This window comes from Pygocentrus nattereri, chromosome 9, assembly GCF_015220715.1.
Source record: "Pygocentrus nattereri isolate fPygNat1 chromosome 9, fPygNat1.pri, whole genome shotgun sequence".
Taxonomy (NCBI): Eukaryota; Metazoa; Chordata; class Actinopteri; order Characiformes; family Serrasalmidae; genus Pygocentrus; species Pygocentrus nattereri.
Window position 1 is genome coordinate 29,241,464 of NC_051219.1, and position 27,416 is coordinate 29,268,879.

Genomic DNA, 27,416 nt, shown 5'->3' on the forward strand with positions numbered 1-27,416 from the left:
ACACACACACACACACACACATTAGTATGCATTGCTGTCTTTGTGGGGGATTTCTACTCATTCTGTATGACTGTAGCTTAATAGTACTGTGGTAAATCGTTTTCTTTTTTCAAATTAAGTTTTTATTTATGCATTTATTTATTTGCACATTCATTTATTGCATGGGAATCAGCTACAAGTCCCCAAAATGTTCAAAATATTCATGCTACCCATCATCCTGGGCCCCTTCGGTTCCCATGAAGCGCTAAAAACCCGCTCCAACAGACACAAACACATTTGTTTCCATTTTCTACCACCGTCCCTCCCTGATTGTAAAGCCTGATAGGCTAAACCGCCCCTTTGCGCTTCCTCATTGGCGGACAGCCGGCCCTATTCCCAGAGGGCTCGATTCTGATTGGCTCTCAGCCTTTCGAATTTTCCCCGCGTCACGTCCCGCCCACACGCTCCGCACCAAAATAAAGGGGCGCTCTCGCGCTGCAGCTACTCACTCACGCAGTCCGCAACCGCCGAAACACTCGCTTCAGGAGCCGCTGCTGCTGTGCGCTTATCTTTCGTACTTCGAGGAAAAAATGAAAGTGGTCGGAGCCACGTGTGCACTGAAGAGCAAGGTTGGTCTGTCCGAGCAGAGCCTGGCCATTTCCAAGTGCAAGCTTCCCCTGCTGGACGAGCAGATGACCGCCTTTCTGCAGGACATGAACAGCTGCTACAGCAAGCTGAAGGAGCTGGTGCCCACGCTGCCCGCCAACAAGAAGCACAGCAAGGTGGAGATCTTGCAGCATGTCATCGACTACATCTGGGACCTGCAGGTGGAGCTGGACGGCCCTGGTGGTCACCGGCAACAGGGGACAGCTGGGACACGCACGCCCCTCACCACCCTGAACGCCGAGCTTAGCAGCATCTCTGTGGAGGTAAGGTTGGGTGCTTATAGGGATGCATCAGTGATAACAGCAAAGGACCATGAGTGCCACGAAAACTTAAGCTGAAAGACAGGGGGGCAAAAACTTGTTGGCAGAAAAATTGACTACCAGGAAACTTGTGCTGTAGGGGACTAAACGTGTTAAGGATACTTGGGAGCAAAAAGCTAATGCTATAAGAATCAAGAACACTAAAGCTTATTAAAGAGACATTGTACGATGGTGGACATGGTTGCCAAATTGGCTATGGGTGCCAAAACTTATGATTGAGCCAGCAATATGCCTGCTGTACGTGCTTTATGTCCTTTAGCAGCATTATTGCACTTTGTTCCCATTCAAATCTGTCACATCACAGGCTGTTCCACCTAGCAATGGGTTTTTGCATTTGTGGCAATCAGCGTCCAGTAAATGTTGTGTCTGACGATTTACTTTTGTCTTTCTCCAGAACGGTTGCTCAGACGACAGGATTCTGTGCCGCTGAGGTTGAGAAGGTCGCTGGTCATCAGTAAACTGTCCTGATTGACGTATTCAGCCCGTGCTGTTCCAGCAGAAGATGCAAAGAGAACCAGCCAGCGTCCGTGCAGCGCCGTCGAGTGCTATGCACCAAAAAACAAAAATCTGGGACTGCTTCTTTGCCTGAAGTGTCAGAGTCGGCGAGTAGAGGTCCACAGCGTGTGTGTTACGTGTGGTTTAGTTCCACCAGTTTGCCCTGGAGTCCGCCTGAGACTGAGCTTCATAAGTAAATATGTTGTCTGTATTAGATGTCATTGAAAAAAAAAAGACCATGCCTTACATCAGGGGAGACCGGTGCTGGACCTGGATGGCCACAGTCCTGCTAACTTTGGTGATCGGCTCTGATACTTACTAAGCTCCGTAGTTCAACTACTGAGTCAAAGCTAATGTGTCTGAGCAGCGAATCCCCAAAATCGTGCCGGACTCCGGTCAGCCAGTACTGGCGCTGGACACTCCTGTCTTATACGTTCCTGTTCTCTTTTGTATTTTGTAAAATGTACACATAGAGAAACTTATATTTTGTACAAAAAAAGAAAGAATGAAAGAAAAAAAATCCAGCTTCTCAGATTTCTGAGCTATATTTGTATTGTATATTACAATGCCTTATGATGTCATCGTATTGTTTTATTACAATGTATCTGAATTGTGTTTTTATTAATACAGATAGTATTTTGGAAAAGTTGTTTTTTGTATTATTTTCATCCTGAGTCTGCTCAAGTTGACTGTGGTTTACTTGTATAAGGTTTAATGAATCAGTGAATATGTGGTTGGGGCAGAAAGAAATTAATAGGCCAAAACATTGTTTCTTCACAATTTGACTTCTAGCTGAACTCAACGGAATGATAGTGCATTACGAAAGCAAATCATAAAACAAGTTTAGGAAACATGACCAAATGTTAGTATGTCAAAGAGAATAAAATGCTGCAATATTAGACCTGCAGATGTAATATTACTGATATAATGAACCTGAGGGAAAAAGAATCTGTTGCTCGCAAATATACTTGAGCAAAAACGATGCAGACGCATAAAGCAAAGGTTTACCAATAAAAGGAGTAACAAAGCTTTACTGAAGGCTACATAACTGACATACACCGATAAGCTCACACTAACAAGTGTCATGTGCCATAAAAGGCTGTGTGTGGCCATTATGAGGCTGTTTCACCTAATGAAGATTGCTGGGAAAAGTCATTTATAAATGTCTACAAGACCTCATGAGTTTAATTTTCTCTGTATACAAGCTACTGAAAAATACAGACCATTATTTAAACACATCTGAAACCATGTAAATAGGCTAGTTCCTGCATTAATTCCTACATGGTCAGTGCAGCTGAAGGCCTGAGGGAAATAGTATGAATATAGCACATCATCTATCTGCACATAACACACAAGTGTTTCGATTAGACTGTGTATAAACTGCACTGTAACTAAGCAGAGAGAGAGAGAGAGAGAGAGAGAGAGAGCGAGAGAGAGAAGCGATCAGCACCACACACACACACACCACAGTCCAGTGAGCTGTTTTTTTCCCCCTTGGCTGCGGTCCCAGCCCATCTGCAGCTTGGCTCACGGATTACTGTTTGTTAATGTTTCAATCAGCTGTGCGCCGAGGAATGTGGAGCTATTTAACCTGAACTTCCCCAGGTGTGCGCCGGCGCCACTCAGTCTGGGCCCGCCTGCCCTTCCCTGCCCTTGGCACAATGCTATCACACAAACACACTCACACACACAAATCCGACTCTCCCCCAGCTGTGTGTGTGCAGTGCGCTGACAGGAGGGAGTGGGGTGGGGTGGCGGGGCCTGGAACAACACTGCATTAAGAGGGGGAAGAGAAACTGAACTGCTGTAATTTATGGGCAGTGAAATTAACCTCGCTGTTGCCGAAATGTGTTTCCTTGTAAAAGATTTTCAAGCTCATCGACCGAGCTGAAATGTAGAGATTTAAATGGGCCTAGGGCTGCCTACAAAATGCATTGTTGTATTAATACTAGTCTAACATATGCCATAAATGAAGCATTTAACCATAAGCCATGGCACCTTTTAAAAAAACAAATTTACATTCCACCAATTTTTCGCCATAATGCATTTGTTAATGTGTAAAGGTCATTTAAAATCTTTTGATGTGGTGGTGATGGGAACCAGCAGTTGAAGAGTTTAAAGCTTCCTGAAGCTCCTTTACAGGAAGCTATTACATGAAATTGTTATTAATTTGCTGTATGATGTCTGGGACAGTGTTTGATAGATTTGATGTATGCTTTAATAGCTTAACACTATTTTACCATCATCAACACTACATATTAAACTCGGAGGCCATGTGTAGTTTAACTGGCTATATTTGAATTTTAGATATTAAGACTCCTGGTTCCTTTCACCACTACTGTAAAAAATCACTTAGTAAGGTTCTCTTGCATGAAGTGTTTCACATCAAAGCACTCTGAATGACTTTGTTTACATCTTAGCCATGCAATTATACAGACATTTTTTATTGTTTTTTTTTTTTTAAACAAGCACTTCTTACACAGTCCGGTTAAAGGGAAGTCCCACCAATTTTTCAAAATTGATGCACAGTTAAAAGTCATTCAGAGTGGTTTGGGGTGAAAGCTCCATTCTAGAGAAACTTAGAGTCAGAATTGTTTACAGTGGTGGTGATAGAACCATTGTTTCATTGAACCATTTAATACCTCTTAAGTGGGGGGGCTCACACTTTTTGTCTTAAGAGCCACAGTGCAAGGTTTGTGATGAGCCGAATTCAAAAAGACAAAACAATATGCAAATAAAGAAGGCAGTTGTGTTCAAAATTGATTTTTCTTATTTTACTGTATTACATATCATTCTGTTACCAAAACAAAATGACCAAAACCCTTTGGTCAGCTCTTGTCTTAAGGGTACCTTGCAGAAAGCTATTGCCTTATTGCATTAATTGGTTACGAATGCAAAACCTAATACCTGAGACATGTTTTGTGACAGTTTGGAGTTAAAACTGATTTTTATAACAGCATTCACAACAGACAGATTCAAGCAGGACGTTGTAAGGCATAAAAGTCCCCAGAACAGTACCAACTATCATTACTTATAAGAAGGTACATGTAGGTTCACTGGTGGTTTAAAAAAAAAAGGTTGGGGTAAAATTTGTCATGGACATTGGTTCCTATCACCACCACTGTGAGGAAATTTGTACTTTTATGAATGGCTTGACTGAATAGTCTACGATTTGTTTGAAACATACAGCCAAATCAGTAATCATGCACAACTAGAACAGATTGATTAGAGGAAAATACTAATTCAGACAGCTGGGGAACAAAAAAAATAAGAATTTAAAATGTTCTCTCTCTTGGTAGACCACAGTGTACTCATTTTGCTCATAAGGCCATGGCTAAATTGACTGATTAGAGGCAGATAAAACTCTAGGCAGAGAAATTTAGCTACATATGTGCAAATATAAAACGTCAAGAAATGTTACACGCTGTTTCATTAGGCTAATCTTAATAGCTTGCAAATGTCAGCAAGAGTCCAGTGTAAATACTTCATACTTCACAATCCAAATACAACAGTGCCATCCAGTGTCCGTACGTGGAATACACACCGAGGTATTTTTTTAGACAAAGACTTTACGAAGGAGCAAATAAAAAACTAGTATGAGAGAACAACCAAAAACAATAAAAATAATTAAATAAATGAATGAATAATTGAAATATTGAACAATGCATAAGTATTTATTTTTTTAATAATGTAATACAAATTTTATAATAGAAATAATGATAATAGCGAAACAAAACAACGAATTTGAGTTGTAGTAAAATATTAAAAATACAAAAGTAAAGAAAAAAGGTAAGATCTAGTAGAAGGAAGAATGACTAGTTTACCGAGCAGCGTAGAGAGTTCATTTTACTTCGACCTGTTTTCCGACAAGCCCCGCCGAACTGAGCTGTGATTGGCTTGGCGGAATATCAGGAGCCAATCACGACAAGACGTGTCGGAATGCGGGTGTGAACAAATAACGCGGGATTTGTCGGAAAAAGGTGGGAAAAAATAAAGCCATGTCACACTTCAACCAATCAGATGAGTCCATTGGTAGCACGTGACTGGGGAGATGGCAACTGCGGCATTGCTTTCGTTTTGAAATCATAAATACGCGATTATATTGTCTTATTTTTTTGTTATATTAGCACTAATTACTCGTAGTGATCATTTTCAGGATCTTCTACTAAAAGTGAGACGCTCCGCTCTTTTAATCTGAGAGTCTACGTCTGATCAGATTAACTCGTTAGCTGCCACTTTGTTGCATTGTAACGTCAACTGAACAGGATGAGCTAACTTGGCTACCGTTCATTTCACAAACTCGGGATTTTTGAAAAACTGAATAAAAGATGTCTCAGAGGAAGAGAGTCGCGGCTGTGGGCTCCCAGACCAAACATTTCAGGGTAAGGACGATAGAAGGCTTTCTTCCTGTTAGACTAAAGTGAGTCTATTATTCGAATTTCCCGTTCCACCTTAAATGATGCTACGGTTACATTGTGGCGCTAAATTGTTACTGCAGCACCGTTTAAGGTGGAACGGTGAATTCGAATAAGAAGCCAGCCTCAGTTACGTTTTCTTACTTTGGTTTTATCTTGCTAGCTGTTGCATAAGTACTTTACTATGACTGTAAAGCTCGCATTGTTGATAGCTTTTTACAGTAAAGCCTGATTTTCATCCACGTCATACATTAGAGGTCTATATAGACCCATTTCATGCTTTATTGATTCTTTGCATAGTGAAGTGGTTCTTCAGTTTAATGGTTAGTGTGTTGTAGATGGTTTTATATAGAACTTGCCTGATGATGGTTGCCTATAGCACCAAAAAGGGGTCTTCTGTTGTTGCAAGCTTGACATCATAACTGAGCAGAGCAAATTTGGTGCTATATAGAAACCCTTTCCAAGGGTTCTATGTAGAACCATATACAACACATTCTCCATCAATCTGAAGAACCATTTCACCATGCAAAGAACCATTTAAGCTTGTAATTATTATTAAAATAGACATATTGCCCACCTTTACATTAAAGTAAAGACAAAGAGTTGCTACCATACTTCTGAACACTTGCTGTTCTGTGTAATTTTGGACCTTCACAGCGGTCACAGCAGGTTGTCCTGGATGAGGATGATGGTGACATGTCCTTAACGCAGCCAACGTCATCCCAGGTCCAAAAGGCCAGGGAGAACTTCACACCTGTTCAGGTGGATCGTAAGGTGATTCAAGCTCACTGAACTTGTAAACAGTCTGTTTAGACATGAATATGTTAATATACACTTTCACAAAGTGTAGATGACAATTACCTTTATCATGAGGTCTGTTTTAGTACTAGCCCCCTTCTGTAGACTCCAAGTCCACCTTTAGTATTTTCTATGGAAGATTACATGGGCATCACACTGAATTATGCATTTAGTATAAAATGTTGAAGTTGCTCTGCTGTTTGTCAACTCCATTTGTGCCATTTATGTAATTGGAAGGTTGCTGAAGTGGTACAATTCATCCTGATAAAGGACCAGAAGAAAATACCCATCCGCAGAGCAGGTTAGTGGTACTCCTGTAATAAGTGTGTGAGTGTTTTACACAGGGTACAGGACAAAGTATAAATAGTCACTGTATATAGGAGTATAGTAGTAAATGAACAGGATAAAAGTCGGACAGGGAGAGTACTATTCAGAAGGGGATTGCTTCTACATGGGAGAAAGAAAGAGAAATTTATTCTGGCATTTCTTGGCGATTTTGGTCTTGTGTAAATCTCTCACATAACTTGTCTTTAGCAGACAGCACACCTATTTCAGTAAAGATTCTCGCAGCCTGTCTGGTCTGGTATAAAACAAACAGTAGAAAGAATTCCAGGTTATAATAATCCCATGATATAAGATGAGCTGCAAAAGTAACCCCAGGTTATGTTAAACGCTATAATCATTTACTATAAAATTACTTGTAGCAATAACCTCAGGCTATACTAATCCTGTACTATAAAAAACTTCAGAAAAAGCCCCAGGTTATATTAAGCCCATTCTGTAATACAAGCTGTAAAGAGAGCCCCAAATTGTATTAATCCCATGCTATTAAATGAACATTAGAAATAACTCCAGATTATGTTAATCCTGTGCTATGAAATGAGCTATAGAAATAACCCTAGGTTACATTAATTATGTGCCTGTGGTGATGTAAGGTATCCCTTTACACATCACAACAGAAAGAGTGGTTGTATATACTTACCTGTACTTACCTGAGGACTAATTATCCTTGCCTTTGTGGCGCAAAAGAGAACTGAATGGGTTCACCTGCGTTTTACTTACCTGGGTGAGTCCATCCTCTTTAGAAGAGGAGGGAATGACAAAACCTGTAAGAAGAGGAAATTATTTAAGAAGTGTATATTGAATTGTAAATGAGTATATAAATGATGTCATAAATGTAAATGTTAACAGTAAATGAAGAACATGAATTATATTTACTGTCGCATGTAAATGTATATAAATATGCAAAGTACTTGTTTTAACCCAGGCCAGTAATGGTTTATCCTAGGGGTGGAGCACCCCATATTTAAGCAGCATTACGGAGGGGTTATGAGAGATCCCTTCTTTTAGCTCAGTGGATGACTGAAGGTGAAGAGTGTGGAGACTGTATGACTTTGCAGTCATTGGGCTGAAAATAGTTGTGGAGACTATTTTCTTTTTGTTTTTTGTGCGTGCATGTGTGCAAATATGAATATATCCATGAGTGTTGGTGTGTAAATAATGGTGACGGGGAGAAGAACTCTTGTACCAACTGTACTCTTTACAGTCACTCAGACCATTTGCCCAACACTACCCATAACATGTGCTCTCTACCACGGCATACTGCTGGGTCGAGGAACGCGCTTTATCACAGTGCCTTAAGACCAGCTATAGAGATAAGATCAGGCTATAATAATTTCATGCTACAAAATGAACATTAGAAATAGCACTAGGTCAAATGAAACCCATGTTATAAAATTAGCTGTAGTTTGATGCGGCTATAATGAATAAAGCCATGCACAAATCCAATTATTCCAGTGTTGAAGTTATTCAAAAATATTACAGTCGTACTGTTTTAAAATCATATTACCCCAACTCCCCATCCTGCCTGAGAAGTATTCTAAAGTGTGGTGCATTCTGGTTGTGTGAATTCCCCAAAAGAGTGGAGTGTGTAGTAGAGATCTACACATTTACACATTTAAGACTTATAGTACTAAGTATTTGTTTATAATATAAAGGCGGTTTGATCTGTAAGCAGTGCACGTTGGAAAATGTATTATTGTATTGACTCCTGTTCCAAGGGAAGGTCTTATTTCACAACATTTGGTACTGGTAAGGCTAGCTCAGGGGTCAGCAACCCAGATGTTTGTCAAATTTCAAACGAAATCTAACAACTTTAGGAGTCACAACATTTCATGCCCATTTTAGTAACATTTCGCCAGCTGTAAACATGTCTCAGTATGTGCTAATGTCATAGTATAGGCTAAAATAGTATAAAGAAAAATCCAGGTTTACTTTGCTACTTGCTTTTCTCACATCTCTGACAGGAAATATTTTCATAAAAAAGAGCAGTTTCTTGTGAAATGTCTCTGAACAGTCGACTTTTTACGAGGCTGAAGTCATCTTCTCATTCTTCAGCTTCTTGTTGGAATTTTCGCTTTCTACCTTAAATGGTGCCTGAGGCACCAGAATGTAGCTAACTACATATCTGTTGCACCATTTAAGTATTTGACAGTTTCTCGTTCAGATTAAACATATCATTAAACCAGCTGCAGTGCTTATAAATGCAAATAAGCACATTTATGTCCAAATGATCAATGTTCATCTTAAATCTTTTTCTTTGCCTTTTTGTTAGCTGCTAGCTAGGCAAGACTGTTATCTGTGTTGTTATGGTGACCAGCAGTCTTCAGCCTTCAGGGCTAAAGGGTGAATTAGCAGTTTTACATAAACACCAGTGGTTAAGACAATTTGTTGTTAAAACTGTGTTAGAATGATCAGCAGAGCTTTATTTTACTGTAAAGGAGGATTATTTTATTTTTACCTAAAAATTACATTTTGCTGTGGAGCCGCAACCGGGCAGAGACACATGCATCTCTGGAGCCACAGGTTGCAGACCCCTGGACTAGATGGAAATATTTGGAACCAAGTGATCTGGACTAAAAGATCACTGCTCTGAATGAGTTCCATAGTATACGTCTGTAATGAACATACTTACATACACTTGTAATTGTTTGTGCCTTTCCGGCAGATATTGCCAAACATGTAATAAAGGAGTACAAAGCCTTGTACCAGGACATCATGAAGAGAGCTGACCGCACATTTGAGCAGGTATGGTTAATCTGTTATTCTGTTTTGGGACTGTAGGTGGTAAACATATCTTGTGGTGAAATAGTGATGTCCCCCTCTCCAAACAGGTTTTTGGGCTAAAGCTTGTAGAGATAGACTCCAAGAATCATATTTATATCCTCGTCAACAAGCTGCAGCCTGTGCCTGGGGAGCCGATCAGCATGTAAGTAGCACTGACAACACTGATTTGACTTTAGTAAATATTGCTTGTAGTGTTAAAAAGTGATGTATAACTGTATCCTATGCGTTCTTTGTCAGGTGTCCTGGAAACCCGAAGACAGGACTTCTGTTCGTCATTCTCAGTATAATTTTCATGAAGGGAGGAACAGTTAAAGAAAGTGAGTTTTAATATTTGGGTTCTTGAATTCTGCATTATTAATATTCTTTTATATCACTTTTTTTAGTTCTACCCATTATAATTTGTGAATGTTTTGTTGTGAATATGCTTGAAATCTAATGTTAAATAGCACTTTTTCCTTCTCAGAGATATGAGGTTGTGTTTCTATAGGGACTATGTAATACAGTAAATTAGCAAGATAAAATAAATATGAACTGTGTCAAACTAGAAATCAAGGGTTTAACTATCTTAATGGCTGTTGTTAGATGTGGTTTGGAACACCTTGAAGAAATTGAGAGTGGATGTAGGGTGAGATACCTATTAAAAGTAATATTTAATTTTTTTAAATTAATTTATGTAAAACTGTGTCTGATAGCTCTGTATAAATTCTCCACACAGGGAGAAGCATGAAGACTTCGGTGATGTGAAGAAAGTGATCATCGATGAGTTTGTGCGACAAAAGTAAGTACAGTACCAGTGACTGTAACTTCCTTATTTCTTTTATTATTTTTATTTAGTTATTTATTTTTGTTCAGCAAGGTGGAGTAAATTGAGTACTAATACATCTACTGGTTTACATGATGTGACTTTCAGCAAACTCTTTTGGCCAATGACAATTCCAGATTTGGAAAAAGTCGGATTACTCTTATTTTTTTTTTGTCATTGTTATGCATACCTTTTCAGGTAAGGTCAGAAAAGGTCAGATGAATGTGGCGTCATCACACCTCACTGCCATTATCTCTCCATGTCCCTCCATTTCCATCTTTCTCACCTTTTCCAGATCTGTTATTCAGGTAGCTCAGGAGGTTACAGCGGTTGAAAGAAACCCAGAAGGTTGTAGGTTCAAATCCCAGTTGAGGTTGTTGGTGTGTTCAGAGCTGGTGTCCCTCAGACCATGGACAGCTGGTTTATATCACACCAAAGAGTACAATGGAGCACTGAAGAGAGCTAGATTTACAAAAGCAATCAGTCTAAGCTTCAAATGGCTCCAAACAAACTCTTGCATTGTGAAAATAAAACAAAGTCAAAAAAATATTAATAATGGAAATGTTAGTGCACAGTATTCATATGTTTGTACATACTCATCTGTACAAAGAGCCACACTGTTTTTTTATATTATTTTATTTTTAAAAAGTCTTGTGCCATCTGGGAAAAGAATATTTCAAGCTATGTATTTGGCATGCATTTATTTGTTAAAGACACTAACATTACATAAATAAAAATTAACATTAACAGCCAGTCAGCATTAAATTAGTCTTGAGCTAAACATTGTATATGTAGTTTGTTTTAATATTGCTGCAGGAAAAAGTATGCTGATGTTACTTGATTTAAAAGCATACATCAGTTCCACATGAGTAAACTACATCAACTCAGTTCTTGCTAAAAGAAAAGAAAATAATGTGTTGAAAAATGTGTACAAAGTCAGTGCACTTTGTTGTGAGAAAAGTAGTTGTAAACAGTTTTCATGACTGCATTAAAAGTTTTGTTGTACACTTTTTTCTTCCTTTGTTAAGACAAACAAGTATTTAATTACAAGTATTTAATTGCTTGTTGCTTACTTGTTTTAAATTGATGAATTTCTTGTAAGTGATATTTAACATCTTTTAAAAAAAATAAATGATATAAGAACGGTGAAATAGCTCTGATTTGAGGTAGCTTTGTAAATGTGAGGCAAGAGGCAGTCTCAGGTATTTGCTTTGTTTTGTAGATACCTGGAGTACGTGCGAATTCCCCACACTGATCCGCTGGAGTTTGAGTTTCGCTGGGGCCAGAGGGCTGAGAAGGAGGTGTCCAAGATGAAAGTGCTCGAATTCATCGGAGAGGTCGGTTGATCTATTTTACCATTTTAGCAGGTTTCACTCTCTTTGAAGATAATAGCACAATGTGAAAAAGTCCTTTAATCAATTTACTGACTTTATTGACTGACAGTGTTTGTTAATCCTGCACAGTTCAAACTGTCCAACTCTGCAGTGGCTTAGCATTAGGAATCTATGTTTTGTATAGCACTGTAAAGTGTCACATTTCCTCATGTGGCAGATTGCAGTTTGATTCCTCACCTGGGCAAGCACACCATGATATACTAGTAAGAGTCCTTGGACAAAACCCCTGAGTCATGACCAACATGTTTAAACTGCAAGTTACTCTGGATGAGATTTTCTGCCAAGTAAATGTAAATTATTGCCAGAAAATCTGATCCAGATTATAAAGGGTTTGACAATCAGTTGATGAGATGGATGAGGTGTGTTGAGGTGGGTAACAGTTGAAATTGTGCAGTGCAGTGGGTCCCCACAAGCAGCATTAACAAACCCTGCTTTAATTAACGCAAAACCAACTGCACAGTGATGGCAATATGGAAAATATATATCATATTCATGATGCATTTTGATGATGTTTTATAATTGTATTTTAGGTTTTGTTTTAAAATGCTTTAGAATATTAAGTAAAAATCCACTCTGGAGTGCAGCTCTACACCCTTTTAAGCAAGATTAGTTATACTGCCAGCATTGTTGGGATTCACTCTCAATTTTCCAGCAAAAGGCAAGACATAAATCTGCTTTCATGTTAAACATGAAAAAAATCACCTCTTCACTCACATACACATTATTTTCAGTAGGATGCACAGTCTCCAACACACTGAGCTCAGCGGCAGATGCAGAGTCCATTAAGACCAACTTGCAGGGTCATAAATTTAAATGTTTTCAGCTTTTCATGTCATCTCTGTGTAGCCAATAGGAGAGCAGTAGGTGTGTCAAGGTCTAAGCCACATCTGAAACAATTTACCTTTCACAGATTTCATAAATAAATCAATCATAGAAGCAGGTTTTGGCTAATAGGATCTCATTTTCTAGCACTTGTTAATATTCATACTCCTGCATTTTGTGTGAGTTGTAGTTTGTGTTGTAGGACATCCTGTGAAAAATGCATTGCAGTAATCAAGCAGGTACCAAAAAGGCCAATGTGTCAATAAACATTTAGAAACTGACGTATTATAATAGTAAATGGGCAACTCCTTCTTTATGAATTTTGGATGTCTTTGTCTTTCAATGTTCAAAAAACAGCCAGAAGTTTTTCCCTGCTGGATGAATGAGTGAAGAGAAGGCATGCTCAATATTGTTTGGAAGGTGCTGTAGCTGTAGTTGACAGTTTTGAAAGAAAACACAAAGCATGTGGTGCAGGATAGAGGAGTACTTTTCAGTCACTCCACAGACGAAATTAGAAGAAGCGCACCTGAGTTTGTCATCAGAAAGTACCTAAGACAGCTACACCTCTCTGGGGGTCTGTTTTTAAGTTTGTGTTGTGGACGCCCTTACAATATCCACGATATCATGAAAAGCACGATGATAGTCATGTGATCATCATCTCACACCCATTTGCAAAAACATATGAGGATTTTATGTGTATGGTGGTTCTATATGGATAACCGCCTGCTTCTTTTCCAAACACTACCCAAGTACTGCAATTAGTGTCCACCCGCCCGTGTGCTTTAAATTTAGTTCGCATGTGTTTTTCTGTTTTATACCCAGCTACACAACCAAGAGCCCCAGTCTTGGACTCAGCAATACAGGGAGGCCACTTCTGTAGAAACCAGCCAGAGATAGCAGAACAGAACAAGAGATTCGGGGTGGAGGCGTGTGTGTGTCTGTCTGTGTGTATAAGATTGATGCTATTGGGATATACAAACCACTTAAAAGCTTTTCAACTCTGTGTCAAGTAGAATAACTACTTACTGAGCAAAAGCTGGTTCAGAAAGTTAGTTCATTTTCAAGGTGTAATTGTTTTATACACAATTTGAAAACACCGGCTTTTCTTTACCTTGTATGAACATTTCATGATTAATGAACCAACAGAAATTGTGCTTGTTAAATGCACTTACCCTAAAGCTGAGACCAGGTTCTCGTCTCCTCTAACGGTAACATTAGGAGATAACTGTGTAAAAGTCTTAAAAATTCTTGTTACCTTTCTTTTGTGCTGCAATAGAATTAAGGTGATATTAATGTTATATAATTATAAGCTGAATGTCTTAGCTACAGATGTCGGGTGGACATAAAGAAGTAAAAAAAAAAAAAAAAAAGTTAAAATATTTTGAGGTTACTTTTTTATACCAGCAATTTCCACAGTAATGTAAGATTCTGTATTTTTAACTTGGTCAACAAAAATAAAGTTGTCTTCTCTTTGCAGAATTGTGTTTGATGTTTCATTTCATTTTGCATTTGTGTATAACTTTGACCATTTTCTTGTGTTTTTCCCTGAACATTTTCTAGCCTCTTTTTATTTTATTAATCTGATCAATCAGGCTTTTTTTTTTTTTTTTTTACAAGCATTTAAGACTGACAGTTGTTGATTACCTTTATTCTGTCTTATTATTGGTCTTGTTTAAAAAAGCAAGCTTCAATTTCAAGGTTAATGGGTGGGAATAAACAACTTTAGGCTGACGCAGCAAATATATGTAAATATTTTTGTAAATATTTTTGTGACATCACAAACAATTAAAAACTGGCTACTTTGCAGCTTACCTTCCATATTGACTGGAGAGTGAAAGGTATATTTTGAAACTACATAAAACTTATTTTAAAATAAATGGGAAAGTCTTAGGTTTCCATGATATGGGGCCTTTAAAGGTCTGGGGAACTGTCAGTGATGTTGGGCAGTAGAGAGAAAAGGTTTCAGAAAAGGTATTGGTTTTACTGAAATGTCCAACAAGTGCAATTATTTATGCTGAACGTGTACAGAAATACATCAGTACAAAATATTGACAGATTAAAAACAATGTGTACCAGTCCTTGAGTGAAAGTCCTTGTCCAAAAAGGCTTTTCATAGCTTTTGTATAAGTATATTGGTGGTAGTAGTAGTAGTAGTAGTAGTAGTAGTAGTAGTAGTAGTAGTAGTAGTAGTAGTAGTAGTAGTAGTAGTAGTACAGTAGATTATTCCAGAATCTACTGAGTTTGCTTTTTATGTAATACTTGTAATCTTGTAATACTGCGCCATCTTGTGGGCACAGACAGTACTACACTCTGCTGTTTGCTGAGTCTGACCTGTATTTTCAACTTTATTCATCTAAAGTGTGAACCTGCTCAGTTTTACTGACTAGTATATGAATTGCATGAAAATTGTACTGCTATCATCATAAGATGTATGTTGTTTACAAGGGTGGAGCGATGTTTATATTGTAATTAAATATTTCTAATTTTGTAAACTTTTCATTTTCACGTCTCTGCATGTTGCTTAGGGCCTCTAGTCAGCACTCCTGATGAATGTGGGCCATCTAGTGAAATTGGACTGATGTAGGTACATAGTAGGTGTGTAATGTTTACAGTACAGTGTACTGTTGCTTTATTTATTTATTGAATATCTATATTTCAGTCCATCTGCATAACCAACTTAGGGCTGAAGTAAATCAGTAATGGAAAATTGGACATGAAGATGGAGTATGGCCTACAGGAAAACGGCCAAATGATCCCATAGTTTTAATTTATTTCTTCCTTCCTAATTTTAAAGTGTAAACATTAAGGTATGTACTTATCAAATTAAAAAAAATATTGTGCTTTTTCTTTCACAAGGGATAACCTTGTATGGAACCTTGTTAAAGTATAGAGAATGGTATCCGGAGGTTCTGCTAGAAATCCACAACACAGTGCTCAGTTGTGTTGCTCCTCGACAGCTGGTTACATTTATGAAAACTTAATAATTAGCTGACAAGTGAAATGATTCAGAACCAGAACACAAAAAACACCCAAAATACCTCTAATGGCTCTCCAGGATCTGTGTGAACATCCTGGATCTAAGCATTCTGTGCCGATTTGTAGGCAGGGGTTTAAGCTGGCAGACGGTAACTGGTGTTTCTGTGTTGAGCTGGATGTGGCCCAGCAGAGACTTTCTGCTTCTATGACCACAACCTGCTGTGCTATGACATGATAGGCTCACTGGTCACCAAGCTGAATATCACACAGGACAGTATGGTCCTGGCCTCAGTCTTTATCCTCTGCGCCATGATGCTCTTCACAGCGGCAATGGACCACAAGAGTGAGTTCAGCCCATCACACAAAGCCAACACAAAGAAACAAAGATGGAGTTCTAGTGCTTAAAGTTTCATCAGATCAATTTGTCTTATCAACAGTGCAAAACAACTTCCATCATTAAGTACAGTAGAGTACAAAAGGCCAGCCAAGAAAACTGGAAAGCTGTTTATCTGGGTGAAGTCTTTTGCTTGTAAAAGCACTATATATTACAATAAATAAATGTGATTTTTTGTAGTTTTCAGTAAAATTATTGCTATATTGTGAGCTGATCAGAAGAGGAAAGTTTTGATTTCTCCTCAAAGCAGAAAGAGATTTGATAACTTCACTACTCATGATTTAGCTGAAAGGAACCAGACATCATTTAATGCCTCTAAGAGTTGTGCACCCTTGGTGTATATACAAAACAGATGAGCACAGCTGAGTCTCTCTCAGCATCACATGTACAGAAGATGTGTTGGGCTTAGGTTTGACTGAGGAGAACTTGCTGTACTTGTGGTCCACACGTTGTATCCATCTCTACCACCTGAACCACTTCTTAGATTTCTGGGGTCACCTGCGTTACCTAGCTGTGGCCTTCAGTCTCTGCAGAGCTCCAGGCAAGACCACCCAGCTGCTTACTCTCAGGGAGGACAACAGGTCTCTGTTTCAATACTATTAATGCTGCATCACTCATGCTATATGCAAGACCACTTAATTCTAATTCTTTAACCTTTCAATCATTGCTGTCAACTCAAAATCTCTTACATTTAAATTACATGAACATCTCATGATGAATACACCAGTAAAAATGGTCCAAAGTTGTGTGTTTTAGGCATCTAATTAAATTGTATTTAAAAAGATGCTTAATATGGTCAGTGTTTAATTGTTTAGAAAATCTCTAATACAAATCATTTTAATACAAGAAGTGATTTTTATTATTGTCACTGAGTTTCCAAACCTCTCTTCAAGATTACCCAGTATTAACTGTAGTTATCATCCAATGCATGCTTTGGCTTATAAATCCTTTGTTAAATCAGTTATTTGAGTTGGTTATTTGAGTTACTATTGCCTTTCTGTCATCTCGAACCAGTCTGCCCATTCTCGTCTGACCTCTCACATCAACAAGGCATTTTTGTCCACACAACTGCCGCTCACTGGATATTTTCTCTTTTTCTGACCGTTCTCTGTGAACCCTAGAGATGGTTGTGCGTGAAAATCCCAGTAGATCAGCAGTTTCTGAAATACTCAGACCAGCCCGTCTGGCACCAAGAACCATGCCATGTTCAAAGTCACTTAAATCACCCTTCTTCCCCATTCTGATGCTTGTGTCAAAATTATTGATAAAATATATGCTTGAGTTGGGCGGCACGGTGGCGTGGTGGGTAGCACTGTCGCCTCACAGCACGGGGGGCCTGGGTTCGATTCCCCTGCCGGGTGACCGGGTCCTCTCTGTGTGGAGTTTGCATGTTCTCCCCGTGTCTGCGTGGGTTTCCTCCGGGTTCTCCGGTTTCCTCCCACAGTCCAAAGACATGCAGTCAGGCCAATTGGATGTGCTAAATTGCCCCTAGGTGTGAGTGTGTGAGTGACTGTCTGCGTCTGTCTGTCTGCGCTGTGATGGACTGGTGACCTGTCCAGGGTGTATCCTGCCTTCCGCCCGAAGACTGCTGGGATAGGCTCCAGCTCCCCCCCACGACCTTGACGGAGAAGCGGCTTAGATAATGGATGGATGGTTATATGCTTGAGTTATCATTAATTAAATGTTTGCAGCAATTATTAATTTAGAAATGATTAAAATAGAGTATAGAGTCATTGTAACTAAGGCCAAGGATGTCTTAGGTAGGAAAACAGGCCTCAAGCTTTTAGGTGAGAGTGGGTCTGTACCAGGCATTCTTGCAGCGCAAAGAAGCCTTGAGAGATGAGCAGATATGAGCTGTAAGAAAAACTGCCTTTTCATTAAAAACAAGCTAGCTTTTAGTGAGGAGATAGATAAGCAGCAAGCAGGAACGGGTCGTAACTCTTAAATAATTAAAAAGGCCCAGAGTCATAAAAATGGTCCTTGTCAGACAAAACATAGAGGTGTCAAAAAGTAAATTTAACATAGTAAATATAATGATAGCCAATGGGAACCCTAGGATGGTCGGAGAGGAGGAGTGAAGAAATCACCCCAGGGAGGGTCACTGACCATATTCAAAAAACATTATAAATACTGATGTGATGTGTGGATCTTTGCATCTTGGCAATCCGAGAGCGGAATTGTCACCTGAAACTTGATAAATGAAGAGGGCCTTCTCCTTCCTCAACAGAACCAGTCCTGATACTCAGATTGCACTTCAGCAAGTTGTCTTGACCACCTCAACATGCCTAAATGCTTTGAGTTACGGCCATGTGATTAGCTGATTAGGTATTTGTGTTAACAAGCAACTGAACACCTAATAAACCTAATAAAGTGGCCACTGAGTGTATAAGTTTTTCATCCTATAAACATATAATTTTGAACGTAAAAGATTTTCTTATGACAGTAATAAAAGAACTTATTTTTTCTTATTGTCAAACAATTTTTTATGGCTTTACAATATGGAAATTTGTAGACTAGATGTATATAAGACTATTTGGAGAAATGCTCATTGGTTTTACTGGGGAGTTCTCTACTCTCTTACAGTTGTGCTCTGCTTTGAGCAGAACATCTCTCTGTCTACAGGCTTCATGTAGTCTTCTGTGTGGATAAGAGGAAGTTGCCTGGGGTGTATGTTGCCTCCTCTCCCTTCTAAGGGAGCTGCCTGACCATTTATGATCATGCCAGCGGCATCATGCTCCTCCTTCTCAGTGCTCATGCAATATAGATCTACACTACCAGGTCAGTCAAATTAGAATCTGTCAGCTCTGATGCTGATGCTTAGAATCAAGATAGCTTAAATGCAGTGTTCTTGTGTAATCCAGTTTTCCCGAATCTGGTTCTTGGAGAATCCCAGATGGTCCACATTTTTGTGTCCTTGATCATTATTACCATTTTTACATAAATAGGACCTGTCCCATACACTATATTTCCAAAAATATTTGCTCGTCTGCCTTCACATGCATATGAACTTGAGTGACATCTCATTCTTAATCCATAAGGTTTAATATGATGTTGGCTCACCCTTTGCAGCTATAACAGCTTCAGCTCTTCTGGGAAGGCTTTCCACAAGGGTTAGGAGTGTATTTATGGGAATTTTTGACCATTTTCCAGAAGCACATTTGTGAGGTCAGACAATGATGTTGGACGAGAAGGCCTGGCTTTGAGTCTCCACTCCCAAAGGTGTTCAATCAGGTTGAGGTCAGGCCTGTCAAGTTGTTCCACTCCAAACTCACTCATCCATGTCTTTCTGGACCTTGCTTTGTGCACTGTGCCGTCCCCGAACTGTTCCCACAAAGTTGGGAGCATGAAATTGTCCAAAATCTCTTGGTCTGCTGAAGCATTAAGAGTTCCTTTCACTGGAACTAAGGGGCTGAGCCCAGCTCCTGAAAAACAACCCCACACCACAATCCCCCATCCACCAAACTACTCTTGACACAATGCAGTCAGACAAATTCTCCTGGCAACCGCCAAACCCACACTCGTCCATCAGATTGCCAGATGGAGAAGTGTGATTAGTCACTCCAGAGAGCACGTCTCCACTGCTCTAGAGTCCAGTGGTGGTGCTTTGCATCACTGCATTCGATGTTTTACATTGTGCTTGGTAATGTAAGGCTTGGATGCAGCTGCTTGACCATAGATACCCATTCCATGAAGCTCTCTACACTGTTCTTGAGCTAATCTGAGGGCCACAAGAAGTTTGGAGGTCTGTAGCGATTGACACTGCAGAAAGTTGCAACCTCTGCTCACTATGCACCTCAGCATCCGCTGATCCTGCTCTGTCATTTTACCTGGCATACCACATTGTGGCTGAGTTGCTGTCATTTCCAATCACTTCCACTTTGTTATAATACCACTGAAAGTTGACTGTGGAATATTTAGTAGCAAGGAAATTTGATGACTGGATGTGGTGGCATCCTATCATGGTACCACGCTGGAATTCACTGAGATACTGAGAGTGACCCATTCATTCACAAATGTTTGTATAAGCAGTTTGCATGCCTAGATATTTGGTTTTATACCCCTGTGGGCATGGAAGTGATTGGAATACCTAATTATTACACTTAAATTATTTGGATGGGTGAGTGAATACATTTGGAAATATACTGTACATACACTCACCGGCCACTTTATTAGGTATCTGGCTAGTAAAAGGTAGGACCCCCTTTTGCTTTCAGAACTGCCTTAATCCTTCATGGCATACTTTCAACAAGGTGTTGGGAAACATTCCTCAGAGATTTTGTTTGGTTATTTGAGTTACTGTTGCCTTTCTATCATCTCGAACCAGTCTGCCCATTCTCCTCTGACCTCTCACATCAACAAGGTATTTTCGTCCACACAACTGCCGCTCACTGGATATTTCCTCTTTTTCGGACCATTCTCTGTAAACCCTAGAGATGGTTGTGCGTGAAAATCCCAGTAGAATCAGCAGTTTCTGAAATACTCAGACCAGCCCGTCTGGCACCAACAACTAAATCACATGTTCAAACTCACTTAAATCACCTTTCTTCCCCCTATTCTGATGCTCGGTCTGCACTTCAGCAAGTTGTCTTGACCACCTCTACATGCCTGAATGCATTGAGTTGAGGCCATGTCATTGGCTGATTAGCTATTTGTGTTAACAAGCAACTGATAAATTGGCCATTGAGTGTACACTACCAACAGTATGTGGACTCCTCTCATTATTATTGAGTTCAGGCATTTCAGCCACACCCATTGCTAACAGCAATCTCGATAGACAAACACTTGCAGTAGAATGGGTCATACTGAAGAGCTCAGTGACCTGGCACTGTTACAGGATAACACCTTTGCCACAAGTCGCTTTGTGAAATTTCTGTCTTGCAAGACCTGCCCCAGTCAACCATAAGTGCTATTATTGAGAAATGGAACTGTCTAGAACTGACAATAGTTCAGCCACACAGCAGCAGACCATGCAGGCACACAGAGCGAGGCCACCAAGCATTTAAGTACACAGCACCTATCCTTTGTTGAAAGGGAGTTTCATGAAATGGGTTTCTGTGGCCAACAGCTACACACAAGCCTTAGATCAAAACGTGCAATTCCAGGCATCAGTTGAAGTGGTGTAATGCATGCCACCATTGGACTCAGCTATGGATGAATCTTGGTTTGGCGGATATCAGGACAATGCTACCTATCAGAATGCACAGTGCCAGTAAAGCACTGGGTTTGAGCTTGGCATGTTAGTTCCCATGAAGGATAATGTTAATACTACAGCATGCAAAAGAATTTCAGACAATTATATCCTTCCAACTTTGTGGCAACAGTTTGAAGAAGACCCTTTCCTGTTCCAGCACATGACTGTGCCCCTGTAGTTTGATGAGTTTGGTGTGCAGGAACTCCAGTGGCCTGTACAGAGCCCTGTTCTCAATTCCATTGTTCACATGCATATGAACTTGAGTGACATCTCATTCTTAATCCATAAGGTTTAATATGATGTTGGCTCACCCTTTGCAGCTATAACAGCTTCAGCTCTTCTGGGAAGGCTTTCCACAAGGGTTAGGAGTGTATTTATGGGAATTTTTGACCATTTTCCAGAAGCACATTTGTGAGGTCAGACAATGATGTTGGACGAGAAGGCCTGGCTTTGAGTCTCCACTCCCAAAGGTGTTCAATCAGGTTGAGGTCAGGCCTGTCAAGTTGTTCCACTCCAAACTCACTCATCCATGTCTTTCTGGACCTTGCTTTGTGCACTGTGCCGTCCCCGAACTGTTCCCACAAAGTTGGGAGCATGAAATTGTCCAAAATCTCTTGGTCTGCTGAAGCATTAAGAGTTCCTTTCACTGGAACTAAGAAGACCCTTTCCTGTTCCAGCACATGACTGTGCCCCTGTAGTTTGATGAGTTTGGTGTGCAGGAACTCCAGTGGCCTGTACAGAGCCCTGTTCTCAATTCCATTGTACACATCTGGGATGAACTGGAACATCAATTGTGAGCCAGACCTTGTAGTCCAGCATCAGTTTCCAATCTCACAAAGCCTCTTTTGACTGAATGGGCACAAATTTCAGACACACTCCAAAATCTTGTAGAAAGCCTTCCCAAAGGAGTGGAGCAATCATAGAAGCGAAGGAGGCCAACACTATATTAATCTCTATGGTTTTGGAACAGGATGTCCAACAAGCTCATATGGGTGCAATGTATAGGTGTCCACATACTTTTGGCCATATAGTGTATTTAAGGGTATTTTAAGCCCAAGCATATAGCACATCAAATAAGAAGGGGTGTAACTAGATATGAGGCAATTTACAAAATTCTTAATGCAGTTCATTACAATATGGTGTTGTCTCATTTTAATGCATATTTCCATAAAGTAAAGAATGCTAGAAAGAGTGAGTGAAAATCTGTCTTATGTTAATATGCTTATATGCTGTGAGCCACAAATTAGCTAATGTATTGTTTGCTAACTGTGAATATTGAATTGAAAGGCTTGTATTGAAAGATACAATAAGGTACATTGTTACACTCGTAGTAGCAACACAATTGACAAGAAGGAGACAACATATTAGACAGCACCAAAAAATATACGGTATACAGTTATATGGAAAAGTTTGAACACCCCCAGTCAATTGACATGTTTTATTGAACACATCCTCTACAGAGAACACACTTCTGCACAATTACAGTTTATTAGTTGAATTTAACATATTGGAAGACTGCTGGGATAGGCTCCAGCACCCCCCCGCGACCCTGACGGAGAAGCGGCCTAGAAAATGGATGGATGGATGGATGGAAAAGAAATAAAACAATGTGTGTAAAAGGTGCACTAAAATGTGCAGAAAACATCCTCATTTGATTGTATTCCCTGTAGAGGATGTGCTAACTTTTTCACACAGAAACTCAACAGAACATGCCATTTGACCAGCAGTGTTTGCATTTGCCTGTATATACCAGGATTTGTGAACTGCTCACTTCTTGATTTCTTGGTTTATGTATGTTGGGAGCTGGGATAGAGCAGAACAGTGGTTTCTGGGGGGTCTCTGAGGCCACAGAATTTTTATAAAACATTGTCCTTCATATTGCTCAGTGGTTAATAATAAACTCCAGCATGTAGGAAGGTCTTTTTCATTGTGTTTTTAGCATGTTTTACAAATGTAATTGTAAATTATAAATGCTTTAGAAAGAAACTAGCTTCATATTTTATTCACTCTCTTTTCTGTCTTTCTTGGTCGGATGGTCCAGAACAGACCCCCCCCCCTTTTAGAGTTGCAGTGTTGGACTTTCGGCACAGTGCTAAAAAGGAGGAGAGATGTGTAGAAAGGTAACACCTACATTGTTGAGGACTACATTTAAATTACATTGATGACTGAGTCTGTCTAGATCTGTTGTATATGTAAAGGATCTTTTTTTTATTCTGTTTTACTAAAGCACTATAATGAGTGTTTATCCTGTGACAGCTGTGTGCAGTTAGAAGAGTTGGAGCTCAGAATGCTCCAGTTTGGGCTTTGTTGTTGGTACACAGAAATAGTGGGACAGCTCTCTTGTGTTTGCTTTCAGGAGACTGTGGTGCTGTACTCTCAGCGGATTCCTGCTCTGACCTAAACATCTTCCTCAGCTGTGGGTCTCCCAGTGTAACAGTAACCTAAAATAATAACAGTTACATTTTAGAACAATTATACATGAATATTTCTGAAGAGTAAGCACATTGCAGAGTAGAAAACTGAGGCCTGCTATGAACCTTAAAATCACATCAAACACCTCAGAATGACTAAGTTCACATCTCTGATCCACATTTACATTTAGAAAAATTCCCTATAAGAATGTAAGTACATTCTCCCATCTTCAGCATAGTGGATGCTTATGTATGTTGATGGAGGTTGCAGAATTTCTTTGAATAAGCAGACAAACATACTGTAATGTTGTTTTTATTGCTTCTTCAAAGGTTTAGACTAGTTGAATCATCTATCTCTTTCTCTGCTTCTGAGGAGAAAACTCACAGTTTTTATGAGGTTATCTATCTGCTGTGCCTGGCATAGAGTGGTTCCAGAATAAAGGCCATTCCATGAAAGCCTTGGCACACTGACCCAATATTCTCAAGAGAACACAGATTACTCTAATGTTGCAATTATTTTAAAGTGTCCCGGAATATGAACTGACAAGCCATATGAACCCATGTGAATATTCTAGAACAATGTGATGGAGGGAGAACATTCTAGAACAATACGACGTGTAGAGAATGTGGAATAGTGTGAATAGGGGAGAGAAACTTGTGGGAATTAACATTCTAGAACTATGTGAATAGAGAAGGACATTTTAGAACAGTATGAATGGGTAAAACATTCTAGACCAGAGTGATTAAGGATAGCAGTCTAGAACAGTGTGAATTGGTAGAACAAGCTAGAAGGCAAGACAAGTTTATTTGTATAGCAACTTTCATACAGTGGGAAAAACATAAAAGAGTTAAATTCTGTTTAATAAAGCTTATGATGCCCTTCAGAAAGGCATTTGCAACAAAAATTTAAGTTATAGTGCTGAAGAAAAAAGACAATAAAATAATAAATAAAATAAGTGATTTAATGAAATTAACATAATGTGAAGATAAAATGCAGTGCTAAACAAAGGCACAAGAAAACACAAATGCCTTTAAACTGGACTTAAAGTTGGCTACAATTGGAACGTATCTGGCCTCGTCTGGCAGTTTGTTCCAGCAGTTGACAGTACAATGACTATATGCTGCCTCACCCTGTTTGATTCTGATTCTGGGCACTGCTAACTGACCAGTCCCTAAGTACCCCGGAACCCAAGATGATAAGCGGCTTGTGTGACAGATTGTCTGTGTGTAAATGGGGGAGAATATTTTAGAGTTTGGAACCAATCAATCTTAGTAATGACAAACCAACCCGACGTGTATTTTTTGGTGTTGTTTGGAGAACATTGGGTCAGTGGGCTCGGAACTTAAGATAACCAGGCCATTTCATAAGATAATCACAGAACAGAACATAAAGAGAAGAACCAAAACCTCCAAAGCTCAATCGAATCATTTTTATATACATTAAAAATCTTTTAAATGTAATTATTTTACAAAGTTCCTTTCAGTTATCATGAAATAATGATAGAACATAATATAATGATAACTTTGTAAAGAAAAGAAAGAAAAAGAAAATCATAACCCAGTACTGTGCGCTTGTTCTGGTCTATTCAGTGCAGATTCAGTGGTGAAACTGTGGGACACACAGTGCCATCTGCTGTCGGAGGTGGTGCTGGAGCTGAGGTTCTTTGCCCACATGGTGACCTGCTGCTGGGCTTCTGCATGAACCTCTACAAACTCTCGCACCTTCATCTCATCTCCTGATCATCTGTAGACACCATCTTAACATCACAGACCTCTTTCACTGGTATGATGGAATCTTTGGAAAAAAAAAACAATTTTTTAACAAATTTTTTAGTTAAGTTTATTTTAATTGGCTTTCTTTACTTTCCTTTTTTTTTATGTCTTTGATTACTTGTTTAATTGTCAAAATAAGTGAAAGAGTATTTAATTAGTTAAATAGTCGGTGTTGACTACCCTTAGTTAGCTGAGGCTCAGAATAAGAGTTATTTTGAGTTAGCATTAAGATTAGGACATCGGCCCTCCAACACCAGTTAGGCTCCCTTTATTAGGAAACATATATGCTGCTTCAATATGTTTGTACAAGTTTAACCCCTTAAAAGCTAGGCTTATTATCAAGTTATTAATCTTAAATGGGAAATTCCACCAATTTGCCAAAATGTCTCCAGTTGAGAAAGTAAAGTACTTTGGAGTGGTTTCTATCATAAAAACTATCATAAAACAATGTCTCAGGCATGTAACAGTGTTTTTGTCATCATTTTGTGTGATTCACAGATTTCTGTGAATAATCTTTGAAAGGCAATTTGGTTGTATGGTTCCTGTCACTACCACTGTGAAGAAAAAACACTCTGAAGTAATTTGTTTACAACCTGACAACTGAATTATGCAGAAATGCTGAAAAATAAGTGGAATTCCTAGAAGAGGGAATTAAAGATTATTCTAAACATTTAATTCTATTTGTGAGGATTGATTATTGTTTGAATAATGACTCTAATATTTAAGATGATGTTAATAGTGCTTTTAGGGAACTTGGGACCTCTTTGGAAAATGAACAATGATAAATAAATAATATGAATGTATGTCTCAAATGTCGTGCACTTGTGTCTGAGTCTGTTGCACACTGCAGGAGCCTTATAGAGGACTGGACCTTACTGGCTTTTTTAGCTTCTCAGTAGGGACAGTGGGAAAGAGGAAGAAAAGGTAAGAAGGACATTATCATCCTGGATATTATCTTGGGTCATCTAATCTGCACATCTGTCTCTGTCAGAGGTAGCACCTTACAGCAGTATTTAAGAACACTGCTTTAAAGGCATGACTCAGTTAAAAAAAGCATTATTTCAAATGTAGCTAATCAGCCTTCTTTACTTCCCTTTGACTCAGTTCACAATTTTACCTGAACTGTGTAAGGAGATGTAGTCCAGCAGTAGTGATGAAGAAATCCCTCATGCACTCTCCCTGACCTATCAATCTCTGCCCAGTCCTGTGTCCACCTTCTCAACCCTGTCCATTAGAGAGCGCCACCTCATACCTGCGCACTCCAGCACCGACCTCAGCCATTTACAAGGTGAAAGATGCTTTACACTAGGTATCCACACTGTCTTTTAATTTCTAAAAGAACCATCATACTTTCAGGAGAAAATCAACAAGAGAGCTACATTTACATCCAGTCACCAAACAGTGATGTGATCAGGTTTAATGAGCCCTCACTTTATATACCTACTGATAGTCATACCGTTTCAAAAGCTAGTTATTTTGATAACTGTGCACGATATATATGTACACACACTGTATTTCCAAACCATGATAGGATGCCACCACGTCCAGTCGTCTAATTTCCTTACTACTAAATATTCTACAGTTAACTGTCAGTGCTATTATAACAAAGTGGAAGCGATTGGGAACAACAGTAACTCAGCCATGAAGTGGTAGGCCACATAAAATGGCAGAGCGGGGTCAGCGGATGGCAATCTGATGGATGACTCTGGGTTTGGCAGGTGCCAGAAGAACGGTACTCGACTGCATTGTGCCAAGTGTAGAGTTTGGTGGAGAGGGCGTTATGGTGTGGGGTTGTTTTTCAGGAGTTGGGCTCAGCCCATTAGTTCCAGGGAAAGAAATTCTTAATGCTTCAGC

At 39.3% G+C, this 27,416-nt stretch overlaps 2 protein-coding genes, 1 long non-coding RNA gene and 1 other non-coding gene across 4 annotated transcripts; all 4 read left to right on the forward strand.

Annotated features, from left to right (window-relative positions):
- The first annotated feature begins 470 nt into the window (after positions 1-470).
- LOC108432700 (DNA-binding protein inhibitor ID-1) lies at positions 471-2,108 on the forward strand. Its single transcript, XM_017706730.2, has 2 exons — positions 471-908; positions 1,360-2,108. The coding sequence occupies exons 1-2, from the start codon at positions 570-572 to the stop codon at positions 1,393-1,395; spliced, it is 375 nt and encodes a 124-aa protein (XP_017562219.1). The 5' UTR covers positions 471-569; the 3' UTR covers positions 1,396-2,108.
- A 3,386-nt stretch (positions 2,109-5,494) lies between these two features.
- ndnl2 (necdin-like 2) lies at positions 5,495-14,260 on the forward strand. The gene is made up of 10 exons (XM_017706743.2): positions 5,495-5,842; positions 6,533-6,649; positions 6,911-6,974; positions 9,681-9,760; positions 9,847-9,941; positions 10,037-10,116; positions 10,382-10,424; positions 10,515-10,577; positions 11,824-11,938; positions 13,640-14,260. The coding sequence occupies exons 1-10, from the start codon at positions 5,789-5,791 to the stop codon at positions 13,712-13,714; spliced, it is 786 nt and encodes a 261-aa protein (XP_017562232.1). The 5' UTR covers positions 5,495-5,788; the 3' UTR covers positions 13,715-14,260.
- On the forward strand, positions 10,979-11,111 carry LOC119264121. Its single transcript, XR_005130782.1, has one exon. It is a non-coding gene; the product is annotated as a small nucleolar RNA SNORA11 (small nucleolar RNA).
- Positions 14,261-18,800: 4,540 nt separating the features above from the next.
- LOC119263978 lies at positions 18,801-25,553 on the forward strand. Its single transcript, XR_005130681.1, has 4 exons — positions 18,801-18,965; positions 23,420-23,498; positions 23,735-23,794; positions 25,380-25,553. It is a non-coding gene; the product is annotated as an uncharacterized LOC119263978 (long non-coding RNA).
- The last annotated feature ends 1,863 nt before the right edge of the window (positions 25,554-27,416 follow it).

What these genes read in the sequence shown, in the direction of transcription:
- ndnl2 (XM_017706743.2), top strand. Translation starts at nt 5,789, where the DNA reads ATGTCTCAGAGGAAGAGAGTCGCGGCTGTGGGCTCCCAGACCAAACAT. An exon ending in CTGTTCAGGTGGATCGTAAG is followed by an intron (nt 6,650 to 6,910) that starts GTGATTCAAGCT and finishes TGTAATTGGAAG; the next exon opens with GTTGCTGAAGTGGTACAATT. An exon ending in AAATTGAGAGTGGATGTAGG is followed by an intron (nt 10,425 to 10,514) that starts GTGAGATACCTA and finishes TTCTCCACACAG; the next exon opens with GGAGAAGCATGAAGACTTCG.
- LOC108432700 (XM_017706730.2), top strand. Translation starts at nt 570, where the DNA reads ATGAAAGTGGTCGGAGCCACGTGTGCACTGAAGAGCAAGGTTGGTCTG. An exon ending in TTAGCAGCATCTCTGTGGAG is followed by an intron (nt 909 to 1,359) that starts GTAAGGTTGGGT and finishes GTCTTTCTCCAG; the next exon opens with AACGGTTGCTCAGACGACAG.